Below are 23195 nucleotides of genomic sequence, written 5' to 3'. Positions count from 1 at the left end.
TTTGTATTTTTGTTCCTTCTTACTTATCCCAGTATTATATTCCCGGTTTGTGCTTTGTTAGTGTTGTTGTTTAATTGTTGCATCTGTTGCTCATTGTCCTGCACCTTCTGTGATTGGTTGATTGTTTTATGTTCCGCACCTGCCCATCCTCATTAGTCCAGTTATCAGTGTATTTAAGTGCTTTCCTTTGTTTTATTCCTTAGTGAGTCATTGTGCTTTGTTGCTGGGTGTTATGCTGTTGTTACTCTTACTTCTGTTCCCGGTGTTGCAGGGTTCCTTTTGTATGTTTGTTTGTTTTTTTTTAAAAAAAAAAAAAAAGAATTCTGATCCCTTTTATTTCGTGTTTTCCTTTGGTGTTCAGATTTTTGTTAATTAATTCATTTTCTGCTGCTTATCCAGCTCTTGGGGGCAGCAGTCTAAGCAGGGATGCCCAGACCTCCCTCTCACCACCTCCCTCCTCTGGCTCGGCCGGGGGAATCCCAAGGCCTTCCCAGGCCAGCCCAGAGATACAATCTCTCCAGGGTGTCCTGGGTCTCCCCCGGGTGGACATGTCTGAAACACCTCTCCAGGGAGCCGTCCAGGGGGCATCCTAGTTACATGCCCGAACCACCTCAACTGGCTCCTTTCAATATGGAGGAGTACCAGCTCTACTTTGAGCTCCTCAATAGCCTATATAATACCGATGTCGGGCACCCCGTATACAGGCTATACAATTCCGATGTCGGGCACCTCGTATACAGGATATACAATTCCGATGTCGGGCACCTCGTATACAGGATATACAATACCGATGTCGGGCACCTCGTATACAGGATATACAATTCCGATGTCGGGCACCTCGTATACAGGATATACAATACCGATGTCGGGCACCTCGTATACAGGATATACAATACCGATGTCGGGCACCTCGTATACAGGATATACAATTCCGATGTCGGGCACCTCGTATACAGGATATACAATACCGATGTCGGGCACCTCGTATACAGGATATACAATTCCGATGTCGGGCACCTCGTATACAGGATATACAATACCGATGTCGGGCACCCCTCCCCCATGTATACATGCTATACAATGCAGACGTCGGACACCCCCCTGTATACAGGCTATACGATGCCGGGTACCCCATATACAGGATATACAATACCGACGTCCAGCAGCCCCCCGTGTACAGGCTATTCGATGTCGGGCACCCCCCTGTATACAGGATATACAATGCTGATGTAAGACACCTCTTGTATATCTACCCATCTTCTTTGCAGCCCATTCTCCAGTAAAGGGGAGCAGAGCCTCTTGTATGTACTGTAATATAATTGTATGTATGGATGGCATACTGGTGCTTCCCTGAGACCTGCACATTTCCATGACATGCAAATTGGATCTCTGAGCTCACGTGAAGCTGTCAATCGTAATTTTCTGAAGAATCTGTTATGCTAGGCTTTGGGCCTTTTAGATGGAAAGCCATAATTATCATTTGGTATCTGAGAGCAAACCGAAATGTCTTACGGAATGAATGATTAAAATCCATGGGCCACGATAAAAATGCGTGTGGTGTGTCTATACTGAAATACCAGCCATCAAAGCGGAAACGAAAGTACAGTCAGTTCAAAAAACAGAACCAGCGCCGTTTCACTGCTTAAGCGGTAACCGCGTACAGGAGTGATTAATCCGTTGTGGATGAATAGGGAAAATTCATGGGGATATGCATGAAGACGGTCGATCTCGTCCTCGCCGCGAGGGGGTTGAATCGCTCAAACTGTGCGCTGTTGTTTGCCTTTTTCTGAAAAGGAAATGACTTTTTTCCACACGCAGTGAGGTTAACCGCTTAGTTACCCGGCAGAAGAGAAGTTGTGCCTGAAGTGACTACATGGTGTTCAATATGTATACTAGCAGGCATATCATTAACATAAGTATGGAGTTTATTATCTGTTATGTACAGGATTCAAGAATATTAGCAGTGTGCATTGATAAACAGATGTAGCAAAGTGCTTCAAACATCATTCAAACATCTTTAATATTTTAATTAATGAGACAGTAAAATTGAATGGATTTAAAATGTAGGTTAAGTAAAACCGCGTATCTGCACGATGAAATTGCATTAACCTTGTTAAGCAGCCTATGTCTATTGAAATATTATATTGGCCTTTGACGGAAAAAAAAAAACCGTTGGGCAATTTTTAAATATAGTTGAAATAAATACGCGAATATCACTTTGCGTGAATATGTGCTTTGATCATGAGTCTAACTGGATAGCTGTGTAACAATTATAGTCTTTTATTGTACGTAATGATGAACAGGCATGGGAATTGGATCAAATGGCTTCTTATGTTACATTCGAGCAGGTATTCTGTCACAGCATTTCATTGCAAAGGAATTTATAGTTGTGTGTGCCCTCCCCCCGTACCAGTTCCGTGTCTGCGGGTAAGAGCCGTCAACCCGCGTCGTCCTATGGCAGGAAACTACAGCACGTAGACCGCACGAAGCGGAGAGGACACCTCATTCACCTTTTTCTTGGACCGATCATGGCCACTCGAAGGCGAGATGGACGAAACGATCGGTCCGTGCGGTTAGCCGACGGTGCGGAACCGGATGGGAACCGGGAGCCGGCACCGTGCGGCGGGACTGGAGGCGTAAGGGAGCCCGTAGGAGCGCTGCCACCATGGATGCGGTTGTATTTTTACGGTATGCACGGAGTCACGCTGGACGTCATCCTGTCATCGGCGCGCACTTTCCTGGAGGACAATGACTTCAGACTGCTGGGCTTCTCCTCGCCTTACTTCTGTGTCGTTCACTCGATAACGCATTTCGCGCTGGAGAAAGTATATGCGCAGAAAAGCAGCTTTCGGAGAAGCCCTCTCGTCTTCCACTGTATCTTCTACCCCTCGGTGTACATCGGGCTGCAGATTTTAATAGGGAATCCGACCGCCCATACGGGTAGCTTGTCGGCGACGCAAATTGCTATTCAGTACATCATTGCACTATATTATTCTAAGGTATTTTACAGGACGATCACGCGCCTCCAGTACCACCCCCCCGGGGATGGTGCGCTGACAGAGAAGCGGGACTCTGACCAGGGGTTGCCCGGCGCCGTGCGGTTCGCCTTCTTCGGCATGCACGGCTTTCTGGATGAGGTGCTGTTCACCTCCATGTGCAACGTGATGGAGAGACCGGAGCGGAGCCAGGGCGGCTACACGTCCCTGTGGTCCTTTCTGATCTACGGCAGCTGCGGCGTGGTGGTGGAGAAGCTTTACGTGCACCTGCACCTGGAGCGCGGGTGGAGCGCCGGGAGGAGGCTCCCCGTCTACGTCTTCGTCATCTACTCCTGGGAGCTGTGCTGGGGGCTGGCGCTGCGCCACTACGGCGCCTGCTCCTGGGACTACACGCACTACCCGCTCAACTTCATGGGGCTCATCACCTTACTCTACCTGCCCGGGTGGATCTTCCTCAGTCTCTACCAGGACGTTCTGTCTAACGTCTTGATGCGTGTGGTGCTGTGTGCCAAAGAGGGGACGCCCGCAGGGACCGGTGTAAAGGAGAAATCCTCACATGATGTAGCGTATTAAGTGATGCTGTAATAATATAACCCATTGAACGCCCTTCATAACGCGCCGCGGTGCTCATTTACTCACACAACTGCAACGGCATATATAAAGACGCGTAACTTAAAACGTGTATTTCTCCAGAGAAACCAATGTAGCTGTAAACACAGCTTTAAAACACGTTTACGGTGTGTCTTTTAATAATTTTAATCTTCAGACTTCGTATCATACAGCCCGGCGGTACTTTTTAAATTGATGATTCAGAAAATTGAATTTTCCATTTTAGACCCTTGATATGCTGTAATTTCGGACACACTGCACGAGTCTTGGACCTATGTGATAGACCTCAAACGGTAGATCGCGGTAGCATTTTCCAGTTCCTATGTCAAAGATCCATAGGCGTCTTGTAGCTATATATAAATATCCCCCAGTGTCGTAACCATATGTAGCAAAATAAACACATTTGGTGCCAAATTTCGTTTTTCTTTTCATGCAGCTACAAAAAAAAAAAAAAAAACAGGCTGGAGGTGAAGCCCTTGCTATCCACCGCTTTTCTGAAAGAAACGCAATGTGCGTTAATAACATGGATAATAATAATATGGAGACGATACGCATGACGGACAGACCTTGCGGAGGTGGTCGCGCCGCTCGCTGGCGCCGGTTCCCGGGGCACAGGGCAGCATGGAGCCGTGCCAGGGACCGTCCTTTGTGTCTGCCGCGTGGAAAGGGCAGAATTCACCGCATTGATATTAGTTTTATAAACGGGATTTTTCTTGGTGTAAAGTCACGCGTCTCTGATTCCTACTATCCAATTGCCTGATCCTGATGGAGTTTTGAGACTTAGGGTGGACCAAACTAAAAGATATTTCATAAAACCTTACACTGTGATGTTAGTAGTTTTCAATACAGGGTTTGCTTTTTCTGCAGAGGATCGAAGCAAAAACCCAACGATCCGTTGTTTTATTAAACAATTGTAATACTTTTTTTTTAACAGATCTAAGCAGTATCTTGCACTGTTTTATCTCTTTGGGCATGGTTTAATCTTTGTACCATAATTCGGGGTATTGCTTGGTGCTCTAAATGTATTTTATTATGGAATGATGTCAATCAGTTTGATAATGTATTTTTTTCCTCAGGCCTTGATTTGCAGGCAATAAACTTGTCTGGAAAAAAACAGGCCCATATCTCCTAGTGTGTCCTTGTAATTCCCTGGCCTCTTTCATTAATCATGCATGTCTACATTGTACTGTGTGAGCATGGTAAAAGATTAACAGATTGATCTATGGACCCAGCTTTTCAGAAGAGAGAGCCAGCCCATCCAGGAAATGGAGTCATCACTGGTATCATGAAGCTACTTCCGGAATGTTCCAGTGGATTGTTGCTAAGGTAACCGGTGCACGCCCTAGCCATGGCAGCACAGAACAGAGCCAGTTGCTATTTAAGGGGTGTGGGCCCCTTTTCCTTATTAGGGAAGAAAACGTTTCCCTATCGCCGTAAACACAATTGCAGTCCCTGAGTATTTGTCCTGCTTGGTGCCATGATTTGTAATCCCGGAAATTAGGTAACCTCTTTGGACGGCGTCCTAGCGGTCATTAAAGGCCGACACTTTGTCTGCAGCCGCGACTCTTAAACAGACATTGAAGTAACAGCTGAAATGCGTGCAGTCTGTTCCTTAGCTGCTGGTGTAAGTCGTAATTAAACCGCCAGAGGCCCTTTGAGGTGTGAAATAATTTTGCTTCCTGCACATTTCCAGTCAGTTTCTTGCTGGACGCCGTCTGACAGCAATGCTCTCAGTCATTCTTTGTTTACACTAACCAATGCAGCCTTTGTCTCCATATTATACTGTTATTTTTAGGCTTGACTTTCCCCCACAGTCACTGTCAATCTGTTCCTGTGTCCTCACAGGCCTACTGATGTTTTAATACTGAGATGAGGACAGGGATTTATGGGACGTAATTAAAGATTGTCTCTAAGCCCGGTCCACGGGGACTTCCAGCCGGTCCGTGTTTTTGCTCCTTTCCATCTCCCTGCCTGACTGCCCACACCTTTGCTACCTCCTAGTTTCTGGAAGGGGGCTCCCCAGGGAGCAGGTTGATAAGCAGCCGATTTGACCAATACCTGACTAGGTGGGCTGTTCCATTAGTGCTGCTTGGGGTAGCACCATACCCCAATGCTTTTAGATGGATTTAATGCCATTTCCTATCCAAATACTGCATAGAAACATGGACAAAGAAATTTCTGTTTTATTTTGAAGATCAGAATAAATTCTGGTTGGATCTCAGTTTTTCAGCCATATTTATTTTGGGTTAGAATTCCTGTATATTCCTGATGCCGTTGATGTATAGTTGAGAGACTGTAAAATGCTCAAAATTGTGCTTTTTATAACAACAAGCCTAGGGGAGTGTGTGAGTAAGACAGATTCCAGTGGTTTAGAAAATAAATTATATACGAAACGTCTTTTATATGACCCATGAACATGCCATACTGTATACTTAAACATGGATCATATGGTTTTCATTATATGTTGTTTTATATGTATTTTTTATAATCTCCCACATTCTCTCCTGTACAGCTGGGCTGTACTATGTGTGTGTGAGGTCATGTATACATTACACTGTGATTACAAAATGTCCCCAAAATGTGATAAAAACCTATTATTTTGTCTTTGTGGGGACCATTTTTCTGTCCCCACAAGGTGAAACTCAGTTTTATAAAAATCTGTGACTGCAATCAGAAAACTAAAAATGCCAAAGTCTTGTATTTTGTTTGGTTGCTTATGGTTAAGGTTATGGCTGGGTAGGGGTTATGGTCGTCATTGTTGCATCATGGCTGAACATTGCCGTCACCTGTTCCAGATTAGCCACCACGTCTGTGTGTGTGTGTGTGTGTGTGTCTGTGTGTGTGCAGCCTCCTCCCAGGAGCTCTATGAGGTCCTGTGTGTTCATCGGCATCACCAAACATTCTTTGTTTTGCATGACTGCCTGTTACAGTTCCTATGGTAGTTAACAGAAGGGATTGTTATGTCAGTTCTTTCTGCCATATTGGTTAATACAGAAAGCATGAATAGTACCAACTGTGCAATAAATGACACCATGACGTGGTGTCAGGGTGATGCTGTGGCTCACACCCCTGTGTCACGCCAAGGGTCTGATCGCACCTCTGTTCTGTGTGTGGAGATTGCATGTTTTCCCCGTGCCTGAGCTGTTCCTCTGTCTTGAGACCAGTGCATCCTGGGATAGCTGTCAGGACCCTGAGAAAATACCGAGGATCAGATCCGGAGAGGAAGGGAGTATTTTAATGGATTTGGGTCTGTGTGTCTATATATGTATAAACAACTTTGTCCAGAACACCTGGAACTGACTAAATTGTCTAAGATAAAAAAAAACGGAAAATGGAAGAGGTGCCAAGATAACAAGCAGGATGTGCTTTAAACGGGAAGGATCCGAAGCAGTACAGTCCAAACCGCATCAGATTAACACTGATGAAGCACTTGCATTAGCCTGACCTGCTCACATCTGGGAAAGTTCCATTATAGAAATATTTTTATTCTAATCTAGGAAACAGATAATGATCTGTGTTTTATATACACTCTCAGTGGTCAGTTTAATAGGCACACCTGCTGATGGAAGTATGCAGCCTGCTCCCGTAAACAGCAAATCATGTGGCTGCAACTGAATACATACAGCAGGCAGAGATAACATGCCCACACAGAGCCGGGATCCCTGTGCTAATGATTCTGAACATGATGCGATTGCTGATGCCAGACAGGGCGGCTCCAGCGTCTCAGAAACAGCTGCCTTCTTGGGATTCTTACACACTATTCTGTCTGGAGTTTACAGACACTAGTGTGATGAACAAAAAACAAACAAACATCCGGTCTATTGCGTTTCTATAGCCCCAAACACAACAGGAAGGCCGTAAGCTCAGTGCAGCCGTGATGCGCAGAAAGGCTTCTCTGAACATTCAACTCATCAGTCCCCATAGAGGATCTGGAGGCAGAACAGAGTCCTAACTGATACTGGCTAGACGCACCTAATGCAGTGGCCACTGAATGTGTCTATACCATCCAGTCAAAACATTAAGGACAATATGTGATAACCAGCCCTAAAATATATTTCTGGTATCTTTAGGTTTGGATGGTTTAGTTTTAATCCAAAGTAAAAATCAAAGAAAAATGAGATTCAGGTTTGATGGGCTGTCTGACCAGAGAGAAGTTCCCGGGACGTCCTGGGGGTGTGTATGTGCACGTACAGCCCCTCTGGAGGAAGGCCTCTCCCAGGTGCATGCTGGGAAATCCTCAGAAATCCGGAACGCTTCATTATTTTTTGTGTAAACAGTCAAATGGGAAACTTGCAAAATTCAGCTGGGCTGTTTAGGCAATAAACTAATATTCAAAAAATTATATTATACTTATTGCACGGTATGAAATTTATTCATTTATTCAATGGCTATTAATCAAAGAGTTAGGGTTAGGGTTAGGGTTAGGGTTAGGGTTAGGGATATCAAATGTCACCTTATGGTAATATGTTCGGCATTCAAGGGATTTTTTTTCCAAGCAATTGAATCTGCGTCTGAATGTATTGTTTAATGTACCAGTTATTAATTTCAAGTTTAGTCAAAGACAAAAAGACCCAAGGAAAAATAAAATCAAGGTTGATGTACTTGTAGCACACATGAAAGTGATGTTTTATCTATCGTTTAATCTATTTATAAGATAGTTAAACTATTTTTATAGCAATTGAGGAGCATCTCAGAGAGCATTGACATTTACGTTGGAGCCCAAACGAGGCCTATAGCTATGTACAGGGACTAATGATAAGGTTGGACATGATATACGAATTATGCCCCCACCCCCACTTTAAATAATCCTAGAATGGCCCCCGGTTACACGTGAATTACCACGGGGTTGGGGGGCAGCTCGGGGGATATCTCAGACGAGCAGCTCCGCCCAGCATAGCACTGGCATGTAAACTTGTCAGCCAGTTTGGCAAGATCTGAGGCTGTGAGGCTCCCCACCGCCAGGTACCCCCCCTCGGACCGGAGGATGCTGAAGCTGGCGGGGTTCAGGTGCAGGTGGTCATCAGTGTCGCGGCGCCTCCGCAGGCAGCGGCCGTGTCCCTGGCAGAGCACGGCGCTGCACAGCCTGGCCGCTGCCGTCACGTTGGCGACGTAGGGGCCAAGAGTGGAGGACAGGTACGCGGAGAGCGCTTCACAGGAGGCCTGGAAGGAGGCGAGACCTTCACAGCTCGAAGTGCACAGGCCAAATGGTGAGCTTAGTAACAAAAACCTCTTCTAATTCATTGAATACCCACCCCCATATGTATTTAATTGATATTTTATATTATGCTTTTTATTGGGGTTCCTTTTGTGTACTGTGCATCTTTTCATTTCTTTGCACTATGTTATGTTTTGTTTGTTTGCACTTTATGACCTTTCTTGCCCCATGTATTTTGCATTTCATAACTGTCTGTCTGTGCTCTCCATGCTGGCAGCGGTATGCACTAGAATTTCCCTCTGGAATCAGTAAAGTTTTCTAACTCTTATGACAGTAACGTAAACAGAGGGAGTAATAGAAAACTGGCAATAACAGCTGTTTAAACAAAGTAACGATACATAGTCATAATAGCCGCTTTAACATAGTAACAACAAACAGCGATTCAGACAATAACAAGTTACATCAATGGATAAACTAAGCATTGACGGTGACCTGTGTAGTAATAACGGCAACATAAATGGACAGAGTAACAGCAAACAGTGAAATGTGTAACAGTAACATTTATATCAGCGGCGAGCGACAACAGATTGTTTAATGGCAACGTTGAGATAAACAGAGGAAGTAACGCCAAAGACAGAGCTGTGTAATCGGTATAGCAACAGTAGCAAAGCAATAAAGAGCAATGTGTGCACAAAATAAGCTATATAAACAGTGTGAACGCCGAGAAGCTTGCGGTGTGATCGTAAGCAGTTAATCTAATATATTTGTTGTATTTCGCCTTTTGTTTTTAGCAGTGATGTGGCGTCTGACTGCTGTTGCCAAATACGACTCCAAAGCTTCCCGTCTGCATGAGGCTACAGAGCGAGACAGCGGGGTCGGCGATCGCTCTCTGTTTAAGTACCGTGTCGTTGTAGTCGGCACTGGCCCCCCACAGCACGGAGCCCGACGCACCCGCGGCCGCACTCTCCCCGATGCAGCTGACCAGATCCGCCTGCAGGGGGCGCATGGAGCGGGCGTAAACGAAAACAGCCGCGGGAAGCCGGCATTCCGTCGGTCATTTCAGATGTTAGAAGTTGCACCCCTGGTCCACGGCTGGCACAGATATCATTAATGCCTTTATTGTTGGCGGTGGGGAGGGGAGGTTGGGCTGCATAATTTGTATAACAAATGAGTTGATTCAAACTGCCTCAGTATGATTGTTGAGCAGCAGCTTATGGTGGAAGTACTGACTGAAAGACTCACCTGGCTGAGGAAGCGCCGGTTCTGATCAACAAAAACGGGCCGGGTGTAAACGTAGACGGGGAGGGCGGCGGCGGGCCGGGCCAAGGCTGCGGTCCTCATGGCCTCCTGGACGCGGTGGCGGACAAAGAGCGCCGTGTGGCTCCCCCCGCCCAGCGAGGCAGTGAGGTAAACAGAAGGGAATAGCGCCGTGCTGCTCTGCCATAGCCACCCAAGGTCGTCATTCTGCTGCACCACCTCTGGGGGGCAGCGTCCCGTGTAGCCCGCCTCTTCCCAGCCGTAGTTGTAGCAGTTAGGATACAGGTAGTATCCCCACTGGTAATTTGGCCGGAGCTTGGTGGCCAGAGACAGGGTGGCGCACATGTAGCTCCGGGCCGCGGCCTGGAAGTGGCGCCTGGCTACGCGGACTGTCTGCTCAGGGGACAGGAAGGGGTACCTCTGGCGAGCATGGCTGACTGACAGCGAGCGATAAATGCTTTTGGGGCCCCAGTTCCTCTCCCACACAGGACGCCAGTCTTCCCAGTCGATAACAGCCAGGCCGGGTGCCGTGGTCGCAGTGATGTAGTGGGCGATGTCGGCCCGGGCTTTGGCCAGACTGGCCCGCAGGTCACCCCTCTGGGGGATTCCCCCGTGGAGCAGGCTGTGGGTGATGGCATCCACCCGTGGGTACAGCCCCAGGCGGTCGCTGTAGAACAGCATGAGAGGCTGCCCCACCACCTTGGCGGGCGTGGTCACGAGCTGGAAGGGCGCCATGTCCAGCGCCACCCCAAGCCTTTGGCACACGCCCGTGGGGACATTCCACGCGGCCACAAAGGGCTGCCCGTCAAACAGAGGGGCGGCGGCCGGCGGAAGCAGCTGGGCAGCGCCGAGGGTCTCCAGAAGCACCAGACAGAGGACGGACGACAGCAGAGGACGTCTTCGCCACGCCGGTGTGCAGTAGGACATATTTACCCCTTTTGTGTAGGAATGCAAGACCGTGAACATGTGTTCAGCCAATGGAACCTGAATCAGTGAGACTCATAGAGAAGCTCAGTGATTGACAGTAATGAGGCTTTGAGGGAATGTTTTCCCAGCAATAATGTTTTTCTATTTACAATTAACTTACTTAGCAGACACTTTTACCCAGAGCAACATGTGCTTTTTTTTGAGAAAGCAGTGTCAGACAGTCTCTGGAACAATTAGGGTTAAGGGTCTTGCTCGGGGACCCAGCAGTGAAATAATTCTGCCAACTCTGGGATTTGAAGTGGTGATCATACAACTGCAGACACGGCACCCTGAGCCACTGAGCTACACGCCGCCCGCTGCTCTAAATGCCACTTCACAATAATAAGTGCACTTCATGTGGTCTCCCGTTCCACTGACAAGACTTGTTCATTAAGCACGAGGAGCAGGGTTTCTCAGTACAGTGCTGCTGTTCGACAGAACTGGCTCTGCCTGCGTCAGTCCCGGCTCGGTCTCGATCGGCACGAGAGATCCACTGACAGAACAGATGATAATGGGTACGGTACCTGAGCATCTCTCCGGCTCGCTGCGTCGCTCGGCCGTTTCGGGGGGATGGAGAGCGTCGCGATCCATGCAAGGCGGCCTGAGCAAGCAGACTCACATCGCCGCCAGGAGCAACTGAATGAGCCGTGGCCAGAAACAAGCCTGTTTTTGACCCCCATGCTTGGGTGGCAGCCGTCATACCCCCCCAGCCCACTCCCCGCTGCTTAGGCTTGGGTATGGGTTGGGCGTTGTTATGATGGAGACATGATGCCAAGTTTGTCTTGGAGCTGCACTGGAATAAGCACCATGGTGTCATGTTGTGGTTTGTCGACCGGTTCACCCTCGGTAATGTTGCTAAAACAGGCCCGAACGGGATGGGACGAGGCTGGAAACGAGATGCTGTGAGGAGACACATGTGTCAGGCCAGCGTCATCATTAGCTACACGGGAAACATGACAGAGGCTGCTTTGTATTGCTGTCTCTCAACCTGGCTGGGATAGATTGACAGGCTTTCCGCACTCATGCACTCTTGCGTCGATCACCGTTTGTTTCACCTGACGGGAGCCTCAGCTGACGTGAGTCACTATAGCATAGGGGTGCAAAAAGCTGCAGCTGTGGATCCCGGCGGGGGGGGGGGGGGGTTGGTTAAAAACAGTAAAATCAGGATCCCCTGGCCTGAGTTGTCAGCCAGTAAGGAATGTTGGCACGGAAGTTTGAATGTATACAGTAAAGAGGAAGCCTTCTCGCCGAAGTAAAGCTAACGTCAGTGTAATGTTACCGTACCGAACCTAACGTCAGCGTAGCGTTAACATGCTGCACCTCTGGATGGACATTCAGGTCGGAGACTTAACGTCAGTATAACATTAACGAGCTAAACTTCAGGATGGATGTTCAAGTCAGTAACCTAATGTCAGCGTAACGTTAGTGTACAGTACCACACCTCCAGGCGGACGTTCAGGTGTGGAACGACGACACCCATGGGTGTTCCACTGTGATTTCACCCTGTGATGTCACCCTGCAGTGCAGTCAAGTGCAAGGAGCCCTTCCCCTGCCCATAATTCCTAGCTCTTTGCATGAATTGCTGTGCTACCCAGTTTAAAACCAGTGCTGGTAACTGGGGTAATTTCAAACCCTCTCCCTGAACTGTAGAAGACGGGTGCTTCATTTCCATTGGTGACAATGTTTGTACAGTTAGACTGAACTGGAAAGGAAGGAGACATGAGGAAAGTTAAACATACGAGGCAATCGACAATGTCATTTGAATTTTACTGCCTCCTGGAAACTGAGAGCATGACCATCTTGTTTTCAGAGATCATGACAGTTTGCGATGTCTGAGGCTAATGCTACACGCTAACGCCAAATCTGCTTTGATTAACAGGGTCCTTCATTAGTATGGGCACACAGATATAGCCCACAACTCCCACCCATTCATTCTCAAACTGTTTATCCTGAACTCTATCAAGGCAGCACAGGGCATCAGGCAGGAATACACACTGGATGGGCTGCATGACCATCATAGACCACACACACGTCACACACAGCGGTCGACGCTAGGGGGAGCTCACAGGTCCCAGTTCGTCTACCTGCATGTTGAACAACGAGGGAAAAACCCATGTGACACAGGTAGAACATCTACATCTACATATGCAAAATCTACACACAAACACAGCAGAACAAATATCTGTGAGGAGTTTGCAGTGCTGAATCACCTGCAAATCTTTCTTTGCAAAACAAATGTTCCAGATTTGGCTGTATAGTGCTTGCAGCCCGCTGTGCTTAATAAGAAATTAACCAAACTAAATTATATATAATTTCCGTACTGATACTACAGAAAATTAACATATCTAAATTTTGTAAAACCCCAGGCAGGCCTACATGTTCTTTTTGAACAACAATCTGCCATCCGTTGAGTACTTTTAATATTTCAGACTAAAAACAAACTCTTCTTTTTAAAAAGTATGCCCTGGCAATCGTGCCGGAATATGTTAAAGATGGGACAGCCTGCATTGCGCAAGGCGCAGGCAGCGAGGAGCATGACGAGCGCAGCCGAAGCCCTGGCAGCCGTCGCTCCCGAGGTCCGGCGCCGGTCGCACCGGTCCCCGCCGTATCCCCGGTAGCAGCGGCAGCGGAAGCGCTCGGCGAGCAGCCTGATCTCGGCCGGCGAATGCACGCCCGTGACGGCGAAGCCTCCGTCCGCGACGGGCGCGATGCGGTAGGAGGCACCGCTGAGGTGAAGGTAGTGCGGCGCCTCCGGGTCTCTCCGTGCGCAGCGGCCGCTGCTCCCGCACAGGAGGCGGCTGCACAGCTCCGCCGCCCGCGTCACGTTGGCGATGTAGCGGCCCAGCTGGCGGTGCACGAAAGACTTCACCTTCAGGCAGCTGCGCTAGAAGGGTGATTACGGAGAAACGGTAATTATACGGAACAATTAAAGTTCAGCAAAAACATCTACTTAAAAAATGTAGCACATAGATTACTGTAATAGAAGATTATAACATGGGGGTCTGTAATGACCCATAAAATTAATATTTTATATTTCAGAGTAACTTTTAATTATAACGATCTGATATAATGATGAACACACTACTGGCACATGAAGATGGGGAAACTGATATCGCAGGCACAAGATATTGCGATGAAGGGGCAACCACACGTAAAAAGAGCGGAGAACATTACGTAAGTGACGGAGAACATTGCGTAACTCTATTCTACGCATGCAATCTAACCGAGAATATGCTATTCTGATAGGTACGCTAAAATGTCAAAACACCGGGTCTGTATTTATCCATGTTGAGCTGAGGGACACTCACTCTGGAGGATGTCATCTTGAGGTCACCCCAGATCACGAAGCCGGCCGCCCCCAGGGCAGCGCTCTCGCCAATAGTGTGGATCAGATCTTTCTGGAAAGAATGCAGAGTGGTACCTAAACTGCTGTTTTGCTGGTAAGCAAATACATATAAGGGGTCTTCTTATTTTTACTTTAAATGTTGACCTTCTAACACGAAACAACTAAAGCGAAGTTTAAAAATGAATATTTAACATGATGGGCTCTACTTCCCTCTTTTGTTCAATGTAGATAATTTACTGATTTCTGTTTTTGTTTTATGAATGTATATGGTTCCTTTAATAAGATATTGATTCTTGCATATTTTCAGTTTGGATTTTACAAATTTTGCGCGGGTATTTTTAAATTTGACTTGTATAAAAATCAACATAGCAGCACTGTGTCTGACTGTAAACCACAGTCCCCAATTCCGGTCCTGGAGGGCCTCCGGGATTTTCCTGCTGAGACATATCAACTAATTTCCAGGATGTTCCAAGACCGGATCTGGTAAACCCTGCTGTAAACTACTCCCTCACTTTTTTTTTGTTATAACACGTTATAACTGTATATATTTGATACAGTGGCTGTATTTTGTGAAGTCATTTTGACGTTTTCCAAGTCAGTGTTACCTCACTATGAGTATGTTGTTAATTAATATATTAATTATGTAGCCCGTTACGACGATTTTGTCTAGTCTTGAAGCGCCACATTTCAGTTGAACTGCATTGTTTATCCACAAGATGGTGCTATTGGACTGTATAGGCTCTCAGTCATGACCCTTGAGCGCGCCCTCTGCATAACACCTTTCTTGGCTATGATGAACACCAGAATATTTCCGGGCAACTGCTGGAAAGATGGTGCGACTTTTTAATGAGCTGCTCTCTATATTTTTTTTACCCTCTAGTGGTGTTCTGTTCCTGTCATTTTAAAGCCAACTGTCTCTTCACATTTCACTGGAGGCAGCTAGTTTGGTGATGTGGTTTTTACCATGGTGAGGAAGGCCAGAGGTTTGTCCCGGTAGCCCAGGCGCAAGTAGACAAAGACGGGCAGCTCGTAGTCCAGGGAGGGGAGGCCAGCGACACGCAGAGACTCACGCACCCGGCACCGGGAGAAGTGCAGGTTGCCGGAGCTGTCCGAGTGGCGCCTTCTAATGGCCACGGAGGGGAATAGCGCCGTGCTGCTGTTCCACAGCCACAGGAGCTTATCGTTGCGCATGCTCTCCAGCAGGGGGCAGGAGCCTGTGTAGTTACGCTCGTGCAGGTTGTAATTGTGGCAGTCGGGGTAGAGGTAGAAACCCCAGAGGCCTAGGGGCCGAGTGAGCGTGCCCAGTCGCAGAGTCTCCTTCATGAAGGCTGTGGCGCTGTCCTCGAACCCGTGTCTCGCCAGCTCCTCCACCTCAGCCTCTGTCACGTTGACGTAAGTCCCCCGGATCAGCTCCCGTGATTTTCTGCGGTAGATGTCCTTCAGGTGCCAGTTTCGACTCCACTGCGGTCGCCAGTACTCCCAGTCGATGACAGCCAGGCCACGGAAGTCTCCGGAAGGGATGTAATGGCGGATGTCCTGACTGGCCTTGCGCAGGTGGGACTCCAGGCTGCAGTTCTGCGGGAGGCCGCCGTTGATGGGGGCGCCCTGCTCCGTGTAGAAGGGGTAGTGGCCCAGCCGGTTGGCGTAGAAGATGGTGACATCCTGGCCCGTCCTCACAGCGCGGGGGCTACCGTGCATGTGGAAGACCTTAAGGTCAATGCTCACGTTGTAGCGGCTGGTGCAGACGTCTAAGGGGGCATTCCAGGCTGCCACAAAAGGCTTGCGGCCAATCAGAGGGAGCTGGGCTGGCTTGGCTGAGAAGGAGGGCGGGATCAGGCAAATCAGCCATGTGCAGGTGAGCGAGGAGGCAGCAGGGATAGGCTGGTGAAACGTGCCACTCACCAATCCCCAGTGCATCCTGTTTCTACTCCTCTTTGATTCGCCAGGCATCCTGTCAATGAACAGCCGGCATGATTTAGTCTAAAAGGCTAAGAATTGCAGAGAATTGCAGTTCCTCTTTGTCCTATTGGAAATCAAGTGTGAGATCCGGAAGTTAAGAAACACATTGAAACAGCTACAGAAAACATATATTTGGTTGTTACATTTTGGGACACACCTGTTGTTACCTGTAGCTAGAGCAGGCAGGTTTCTGGAAGGTTCTGGAAGCTGGGGCGGGAGGGGGGGGGTCACAATGTCACATCACAGTTCCGTGATCATGTAGAAATATGTCATATTGTGCTGCGAAATATTTAGCTCATTATTCTTATTACACTGAAACGTTCAGAATCAGCACGACATGGCAGTGGTGAAGTAGGATGTTCATGAAGGAGCAAGGAATGATGGGTAAAGCAGCTGAGATGGAGGCCGTTTGTGGGACAGGACGTCACTGCAGCCTGTCGATTTTCCACAAGCATTATTAAAGCCTGATAAATTGGGAAAGCAGGAGAATGTAGGCCGACTGGAACACATAACCAGGCTGTTTGCAAAAGTAAGCCTCTCTGAAATGTAAAACCTCCCACGTATGTCCAGGAAGAGTAGAAATAAGCCGTTTCCTGTTCAAACACCCTCCCAGCTGAGCTCACAGGCAAAATGCTACCTCCAGTGATATCTACTGCATGTTCTGTCATTTTACCACTAGGTGTCAGCGCTAGCTGTATAAACATTTACATAGGCGTGTACCTCTAAGCAGTAATTTAAATCCTCAGCTATATCTAGGCTGATGATTATTGTCAGAGAGATAATTATAGAGATGGATACCATTCTGGATTCTGGATGAATGAAACGGCTTAAGATGAACTTTCTCATGTTAAGGTACAGATCATGTCACTTTGATAGTTTGTTAATACCTGTTAATGTCCCGCAATAAATTTACTCCATTATTTGCATTGAAACATGGTATTACATGATCTATGGAACTTACATCCTTGATAAAATATCTAACACGTCTTGCTGAACTATTTATTATGGAACTGTTGCTATATGTAGAATTAATTACCACTTTGTCTTTCAATGTCATTTTTATGGATTTATGTAGATTCCACATTAAGTGTGGCATGTGGGTGATGGATGTACTGACTGAAATGACTTTAAATTAGTTTAAATTGTTACCCAGGTACCCATTACTGTTAATAGTTGAGTAAAATGCTCAATTTGCAACATGATGCATAACCCAGTTCCTTTTGTGAAACCGAAGTTACAGCAATCTTCTCACACCTGTTTCTAGAACTTTCTGGACTTCTGGTTTCAGTGCAGGAGTCCGGCGTCAGGTGGCCGTGTCTTACCTGCGGAGTCGCATGCATCGGTGCAGGTTCTCCTGCCAGACGGAGGGGGGCCCCAGGAACTCTGCGGTCCTGCTATTCCAGCCAAACGGGCAGCACCCTTTTATACTCACTGCCAGTGACGGTGGCGGGGGGGGGGGGGACTGAGCTGGGGGAGGCAGGAGGAGAAAGCAGAGTGGGAGCGTTTCCTGACAGCGGATGGAGACAGAACCACAGCGGCGTGATTAGAGGGCAGCGATCGGCTGCACTTCCTGCCCCGTCCCACGCTTGTCCCAGCACACCTTGTGGGGGGGGCTCATAGACCCAGTGGCCGTCTAGTTCTGAGGTACTGGGAATGCTGGTAAGTGCGGAGCCGCACTGGGCCAATATCCTAGCGCCTCTCCTCTTTCATTTGGTCTCATTTAGTATGCAAGGGATCTGAGCTCATAGACCCTCACATGCCTGAGACCCCAGACTACAGGGTGCTGTTCGGATTGTGTGGTCTGCAGGCAAGTCAGAAATGCCAGCAGAAACTGAACAGGCTGAGCAAATTCACTGTGTTGCTCCGCGGTTAGGTCTCTGTGCCTGCGACGGGAAGGAGGTCAGTCCGAATATCGTGCTCTGTGATATAAAATGTTCATACCTTTTCATCTCTAGTACAAATATAGCCATTTCCTCAGCATGTTTAACATCTTTCTCACTGTGTCTCCTAGTATCAGAATGCTGTCCTTTTTCTGTAAAATGTTTAAGCCAGTGTTTCCCAATCTGGACCTCAGAGACCTGCAGACAGTCTACGTTTTTGCTCCACCTGGGAGGGAGCAAAAACATGGACCGGCTGTAGCTCCCCAAGATCTGGGTAGGGAATCACTGATCTAGCCGATTTACAATCTGCAGGCTACGTACCACAGCACAGAGAGCATAGAGGCATGCACTCAGTGAACGACACGATGCATCGCAGGGGTACTGGCAGATATCTCTCAGCATGCTGGGACGTGCTTGATCACACCAACCGCAAGTTAACCCGTGGGTGGGAGAAACCTTAAAAAAGTTGGTTACTGTGATTGTGACCTGGTAATCCAGGTTGTAATAGCAACTAGGCTTGGAAGAAGGAGCCGTCAGTGACCCGTGTTAGTGCTGGTGTCTCTTGTTTATTCACCATGTCGCTTTGCTCTATGTATCTGGTTTTGAAGTTTAGCAGCTATCATAAGGTTTGTGTCCGGTGTGAAAATATCAATAATGTTTCAGGAAATGTATATAAGCACTGAAGAGACTGAATCAGAAACACCGTGGTAGGAAGATGGTCCATTTCAGATGTACATCAGCATGAAAGGTCCTGATTCAGCCTGACATCGCTTCCCCGTGAGACTCGGCTCTGAGTGGTCAGTGCCCCTGTCTGCTAGGTTTGAGGGACTTAGATGGGGATCCATCTGCTGTTTCCATGGGAACCTGTTCCTACAGGGAGTTGGATCTTTTTCTGCTCTCCGTTCTATCTGTCTCTGTCTGTCTGTCTCTCTGTCTTTTACTGTCCCCTTTTCTCTCTCTCTACCTGTCCCAAAACTCCTATGTATACTGTCATTCACACAATACCCACCATACACACTGTGTATATTCCTATTCATACACTGCCCACCATGCCCACTGTATATGTTCCTATTCACACACTGCCTACCCTGCACACTGTATATATTCCTATTCATACACTGCCCACCATGCCCACTGTATATGTTCCTATTCATACACTGCCCACCATGCACACTGTATATATTCCTATTCATACACTGCCCACCATGCCCACTGTATATGTTCCTATTCATACACTGCCTACCATGCACACTGTATATATTCCAATTCATACACTGCCTACCATGCACACTGTATGTATTCCTATTCATACACTGCCTACCATGCACACTGTTTACACTTCCATTTGCATATTACTGATGTTCCGCACTGGAAGCTGCTATACTCCCTGCCACTAGGTGGCGCCCCATCCCTGGGTGTTTACGGCTCAGTGTTGCATGGAACCTGTATCTCGTGGATGTCATTATGTCATCTCCCCTCTTGTCTGCTTGTCATATATGAAAATACCAGACTTATTTAGTAGTAAAAATTACAATTCGCATCCTTGGGTGACTCCTATGGCTTAATAATCCATACCTGAAGAGATTCTCACATGAAGTTTTGTTTTTAAAGAACAGAAATGGGGTGTGTCATTAAGACATGCAGCCCTGTGTGAATGTGCTGCTGTCACTTTAAGATCAGAGGAGCCAATCACAGTCCTAGAAACTTGGGGTGGTCATTGACATGCTTCAACAGAATCGAAACTTACCCGTGTATAAAGGCTTCAGTTTAGATTCACAAAATTGATTGCCCTGGTTTTGGGAACAGCGACATACGGCAGTGGCTTGGAGGGAAATCAAAGTGGTAAGGAAATGAAACCTACCGTCCCTTTTAGACAGGAAGAGTAGAGTATGGCTGTACAGTGAATGTCTTTTTATAAACCTCAATCTTATATCCATTCGCATGTAGCTGCAGCTAGAACATCTTGATCTGGTTTTCCCGAGAATCACCAGCGACACGGAAACTCGACTGATTTTACAAGGGACTCTGCAGAAAAGTTTGCCATAAGCTCTGTGATACTAACTTGACTCTCAAACAAAGGTATGGCTTCAGCTACCATTCAGATGTCTGAGGGACATTTGCAGTGCTCAATATGTTTGGAAGTGTTCTCCTGCCCTGTGTTTATCCCATGTGGCCACAGTTTTTGTAAAGACTGCATCTGTCAGCAATGGAGCGGTAACGACAAACAGCAGTGTCCGGTGTGCAAGACAACATTCGACGAACCAGTTAATCTTAATGTAAATGTTGCTTTGGCTGAGATCACCAAGGAATTGCGACAGAAGCGACTGAAACGGTCATTTGAGTCCAGTGGTGTGGTCTGCGATGTCTGTGTTGGTGAGCAGCTTGATGCCGTGAAGACTTGCCTGCAGTGCCTCTCATCTTACTGTGACAGCCATGTTCAGGAACACCTGACCCAATTTGAGGAGCATGAGCTGGTCAGCCCGTTGGAGAACCCAAAGGACAGAATCTGTGAGGTGCACAGCAAGCTCCTCGAGATGTTCTGCAGGGAGGATGATATGTGTGTTTGCGTGCTGTGTGCTGAGGTGGACCATGAGATGCATCACCTTGTGCCAGTAGAGAGTGAGAGGACTGAGAAGAAGACCTGTTTGAGGAACACTGAGCTTGAGGTCAAGCAGAAAATCCTGGACCGCCTGAAGAAGGTGGAGGAGCTCAGAAGACTAGTTATGCTTGGTGAGAAGAATACAGAGAAAGAGATTGAGGAAGGTGTTCAGGTGTTTACTACTCTGAAGCAGACTATTGATATTTGTCAGGCCAGTCTCATCAATGAGATTGAGCAGAAGCAGAGAGCAGTGCAGCAGAGAGCAAAGGAACTCATTCAGGCTCTCAAGAGCGAGATCACTGCGTTGAAGGAGAAGAGTGCTGAGCTGAAGAGGTTCTCCAACAACAAGGATCACATCAACTTCTTACAGAACTTCTCAGCTGTCTGTGCTCATCCAGATACACAAGACTGGTCTGGTGTTTCTATTCACACTGTCATGTGTGTGGAGACTCCTAGGCTTCTCCTGTCCGTGCTGAAGGAGCACGTAAAACAGCTGGAGACCAAAATCATTCAGGCTGAGTGTGACAACGTCAAGAAGCACGCAGTGGTTGTTACCCTGGACCCCAGTACTGCACATCCCAACCTAGAGGTGTATGAAAATTGTACAAAAGTAAAGTATACTGCCGACGGCCAGAGAGACAACAGTCCGAAGAGGATTTCCCTTTTCAGTTTTGGTGACGTCCAGAGAGACAACGTTCTGAAGAGGTTTTCTTTTTTCAAAGCTGTTCTAGGAAAGAATGGCTTCACCTCGGGCAGACATTATTGGGAGGTTCAAGTAAAAAATGCATCTTGTGGTTTAGGTGTGGCTGTCGAATCTGCCATAAGGAAGAAATCAGTTCAGTTATCACCAGAAAATGGTTTCTGGGTTGTTACCAACAGAAATGAAAATTTTAAGGCATTGAGAAAGACTTTTATACCCAGCCAAGTGGGTGTGTATGTGGACTGTGAAAAAAGTCTGATCTCCATTTATCATATGAACTCAAAGAGTCATTTACATACTTTCTCAAATGTCACCTTCACTGAGAAACTCTACCCAATCATCATCATTTTTAGTAAAGACGAAGACCCAGTGATGGTCTGTCCTGTTCCTGCTGCTGCAAATTAATGGGTTTAAAAAGGGAGAGAAGTGTCCCTTTGCCGGTCTGCAGGGGGCGCTTGTCCGTCAGGAGGCACAAGCAGAGGCACCCTAGGCAATTTAGAGGGTATGTAAAATTTAGACAATCTTCATGTTTTTAGCAATTTTTAGAAGCAGGAGCTATCACATTAACTTCTTTTTTTTTATTATTTTGCTTATGTGCATATACATTTGGGTATTGTCACTGTCATGGCGCTCTTCATACTGAAAGTAAAATTAATCTTGTCTGTCAGGTTTGACTGCCAGGTTGATATACTCTTGCTTCGAACATAATCCTGAGATTATTTTTTTTTTAGTCGTAATGTAAATAAACTCGGAGATCCCTGGCCTGTACTATATGATTTCATCATTATCAATTTATTTGTTTAAACTAAAACACAAACTATAAATGTTTTTCCTTTGATGGTGTGTAACGCAGTGAGCCCCAGCGGATGGGTTGGGCAGAGCAGAATGATGGACAAACGCAACAGAAGTCTTCAAAAAATAGATGTTTATTTGTAGGCTACCGGCAGGTGACAAAACTGACATAAAACAAAAAAAACACTGATTTCAAACACAAACAAAATTCTGGGACAATACCCACGTTAACTTCCACGCAGAACAGTCCAACACGATCTCTCACTGCAGAAGCAAATCTCTCGAATGAGCCACGCAGGACATATTTGAAACGCTAGGCAACACCATTGACTGTTTTAAAATCAATCAACTGCTAAACACATGATTTTACCATCTTAAACATTTTACCTGAACGGAATACATTTTAGATTCAATGTACAAGTTATAAAAATATCAGGCAACACTTCCTTAATAAAATAACAAAAAGTACCATGAACCCCCCTGCTCTCCGGTTTCTTGGAGCACACCCGGAAGAGTGACACAGGTAACTGGCTACAAACATTTTAACAAAGTGAATTGTAGTAAACATGCAAATGTTCTGATGGTAAATTGTGCGCACCTTAAAGAACCTTTACATGGGTATTGTTTACTATGAACTCGAATAAATGTTTGTACTACGGACAATATGTTTTAGCGTCTTTTGTTCATGACCAGCGGGAAAACATTTACATTTAAACCTGATTTAAAGGGACAGACGCGCTGCAGTCTGTTACAGTGCGCGCGCGCGACAAAGAAGGTATGGAAAATGGACAGATGGGTTTCTGATTAGGTTTTATAATTTAGTTTCAGTATGTTTTAATAATTTTATTTCTAGGGAGAGGCTGAATGTTGTAGAGGTATTTATGTGCCTGATTTTTAGAGAATCATACGCAGTGACCGTTATGTACTAATGTCCAC

General features: G+C 46.8%; 5 protein-coding genes across 6 annotated transcripts in view; 3 read left to right on the top strand and 2 right to left on the bottom strand.

Annotated features, from left to right (window-relative positions):
* The first annotated feature begins 2364 nt into the window (after positions 1-2364).
* tmem229a (transmembrane protein 229A) lies at positions 2365-4722 on the top strand. Its single transcript, XM_023837865.2, has one exon. It carries the CDS (start codon positions 2529-2531, stop codon positions 3567-3569), a length of 1041 nt encoding a protein of 346 aa, XP_023693633.2. The 5' UTR covers positions 2365-2528; the 3' UTR covers positions 3570-4722.
* A 3277-nt stretch (positions 4723-7999) lies between these two features.
* LOC111857833 (hyaluronidase-1-like) lies at positions 8000-11596 on the bottom strand. Its single transcript, XM_023839029.1, has 4 exons — positions 11508-11596; positions 10003-10952; positions 9662-9751; positions 8000-8765 (listed from the first exon to the last, which is right to left on the bottom strand). Exons 1-4 carry the CDS (start codon positions 11572-11574, stop codon positions 8430-8432), a joined length of 1443 nt encoding a protein of 480 aa, XP_023694797.1. The 5' UTR covers positions 11575-11596; the 3' UTR covers positions 8000-8429.
* Positions 10869-23195, top strand: part of LOC111857535 (actin nucleation-promoting factor WASL-like) — a 35494-nt gene continuing 23167 nt past the window's right edge. The window contains exon 1 of the mRNA XM_072709977.1: positions 10869-10935. The gene's annotated coding sequence lies outside the window, so the exon portion shown is untranslated. The remainder of the gene's footprint in view (positions 10936-23195) is intronic.
* Positions 13409-16279, bottom strand: LOC111857541 (hyaluronidase-4-like). Its single transcript, XM_023838515.2, has 3 exons — positions 15293-16279; positions 14292-14381; positions 13409-13867 (listed from the first exon to the last, which is right to left on the bottom strand). Exons 1-3 carry the CDS (start codon positions 16277-16279, stop codon positions 13409-13411), a joined length of 1536 nt encoding a protein of 511 aa, XP_023694283.1.
* On the top strand, positions 17761-22922 carry LOC111857132 (E3 ubiquitin-protein ligase TRIM39-like). 2 transcript variants are annotated; one of them, XM_023837678.2, is made up of 2 exons: positions 17761-18965; positions 20116-22922. In XM_023837678.2, the coding sequence occupies exon 2, from the start codon at positions 20250-20252 to the stop codon at positions 21870-21872; it is 1623 nt and encodes a 540-aa protein (XP_023693446.1). In that variant the 5' UTR covers positions 17761-18965; positions 20116-20249; the 3' UTR covers positions 21873-22922. The 2 variants fall into 2 exon arrangements, with proteins under 2 accessions (XP_023693446.1, XP_023693440.1); XM_023837672.2 differs by lacking the exon at positions 17761-18965 and adding an exon at positions 18978-20010.

This window comes from Paramormyrops kingsleyae, chromosome 3, assembly GCF_048594095.1.
Source record: "Paramormyrops kingsleyae isolate MSU_618 chromosome 3, PKINGS_0.4, whole genome shotgun sequence".
Classification (NCBI taxonomy): domain Eukaryota; kingdom Metazoa; phylum Chordata; class Actinopteri; order Osteoglossiformes; family Mormyridae; genus Paramormyrops; species Paramormyrops kingsleyae.
The sequence above is the reverse complement of the archived record's forward strand: the minus strand, read 5'-3'. Positions and strand labels throughout refer to the sequence as shown.

Excerpts from the sequence above, each read along its gene's own strand:
- LOC111857541 (XM_023838515.2), bottom strand. The coding sequence starts at position 16,279 with ATGCCTGGCGAATCAAAGAGGAGTAGAAACAGGATGCACTGGGGATTG. Across the intron at positions 14,382-15,292 it reads CTCTGGCCTTCCTCACCATG|AAAGATCTGATCCACACTAT; the intron begins GTAAAAACCACA and ends CATTCTTTCCAG. Across the intron at positions 13,868-14,291 it reads TCAAGATGACATCCTCCAGA|CGCAGCTGCCTGAAGGTGAA; the intron begins GTGAGTGTCCCT and ends TCACCCTTCTAG.
- tmem229a (XM_023837865.2), top strand. The coding sequence starts at position 2,529 with ATGGCCACTCGAAGGCGAGATGGACGAAACGATCGGTCCGTGCGGTTA.
- LOC111857833 (XM_023839029.1), bottom strand. The coding sequence starts at position 11,574 with ATGGATCGCGACGCTCTCCATCCCCCCGAAACGGCCGAGCGACGCAGC. Across the intron at positions 10,953-11,507 it reads CGAGCCGGAGAGATGCTCAG|GGGTAAATATGTCCTACTGC; the intron begins GTACCGTACCCA and ends CCTACACAAAAG. Across the intron at positions 9,752-10,002 it reads ACCGGCGCTTCCTCAGCCAG|GCGGATCTGGTCAGCTGCAT; the intron begins GTGAGTCTTTCA and ends CGCCCCCTGCAG.
- LOC111857132 (XM_023837678.2), top strand. The coding sequence starts at position 20,250 with ATGGCTTCAGCTACCATTCAGATGTCTGAGGGACATTTGCAGTGCTCA.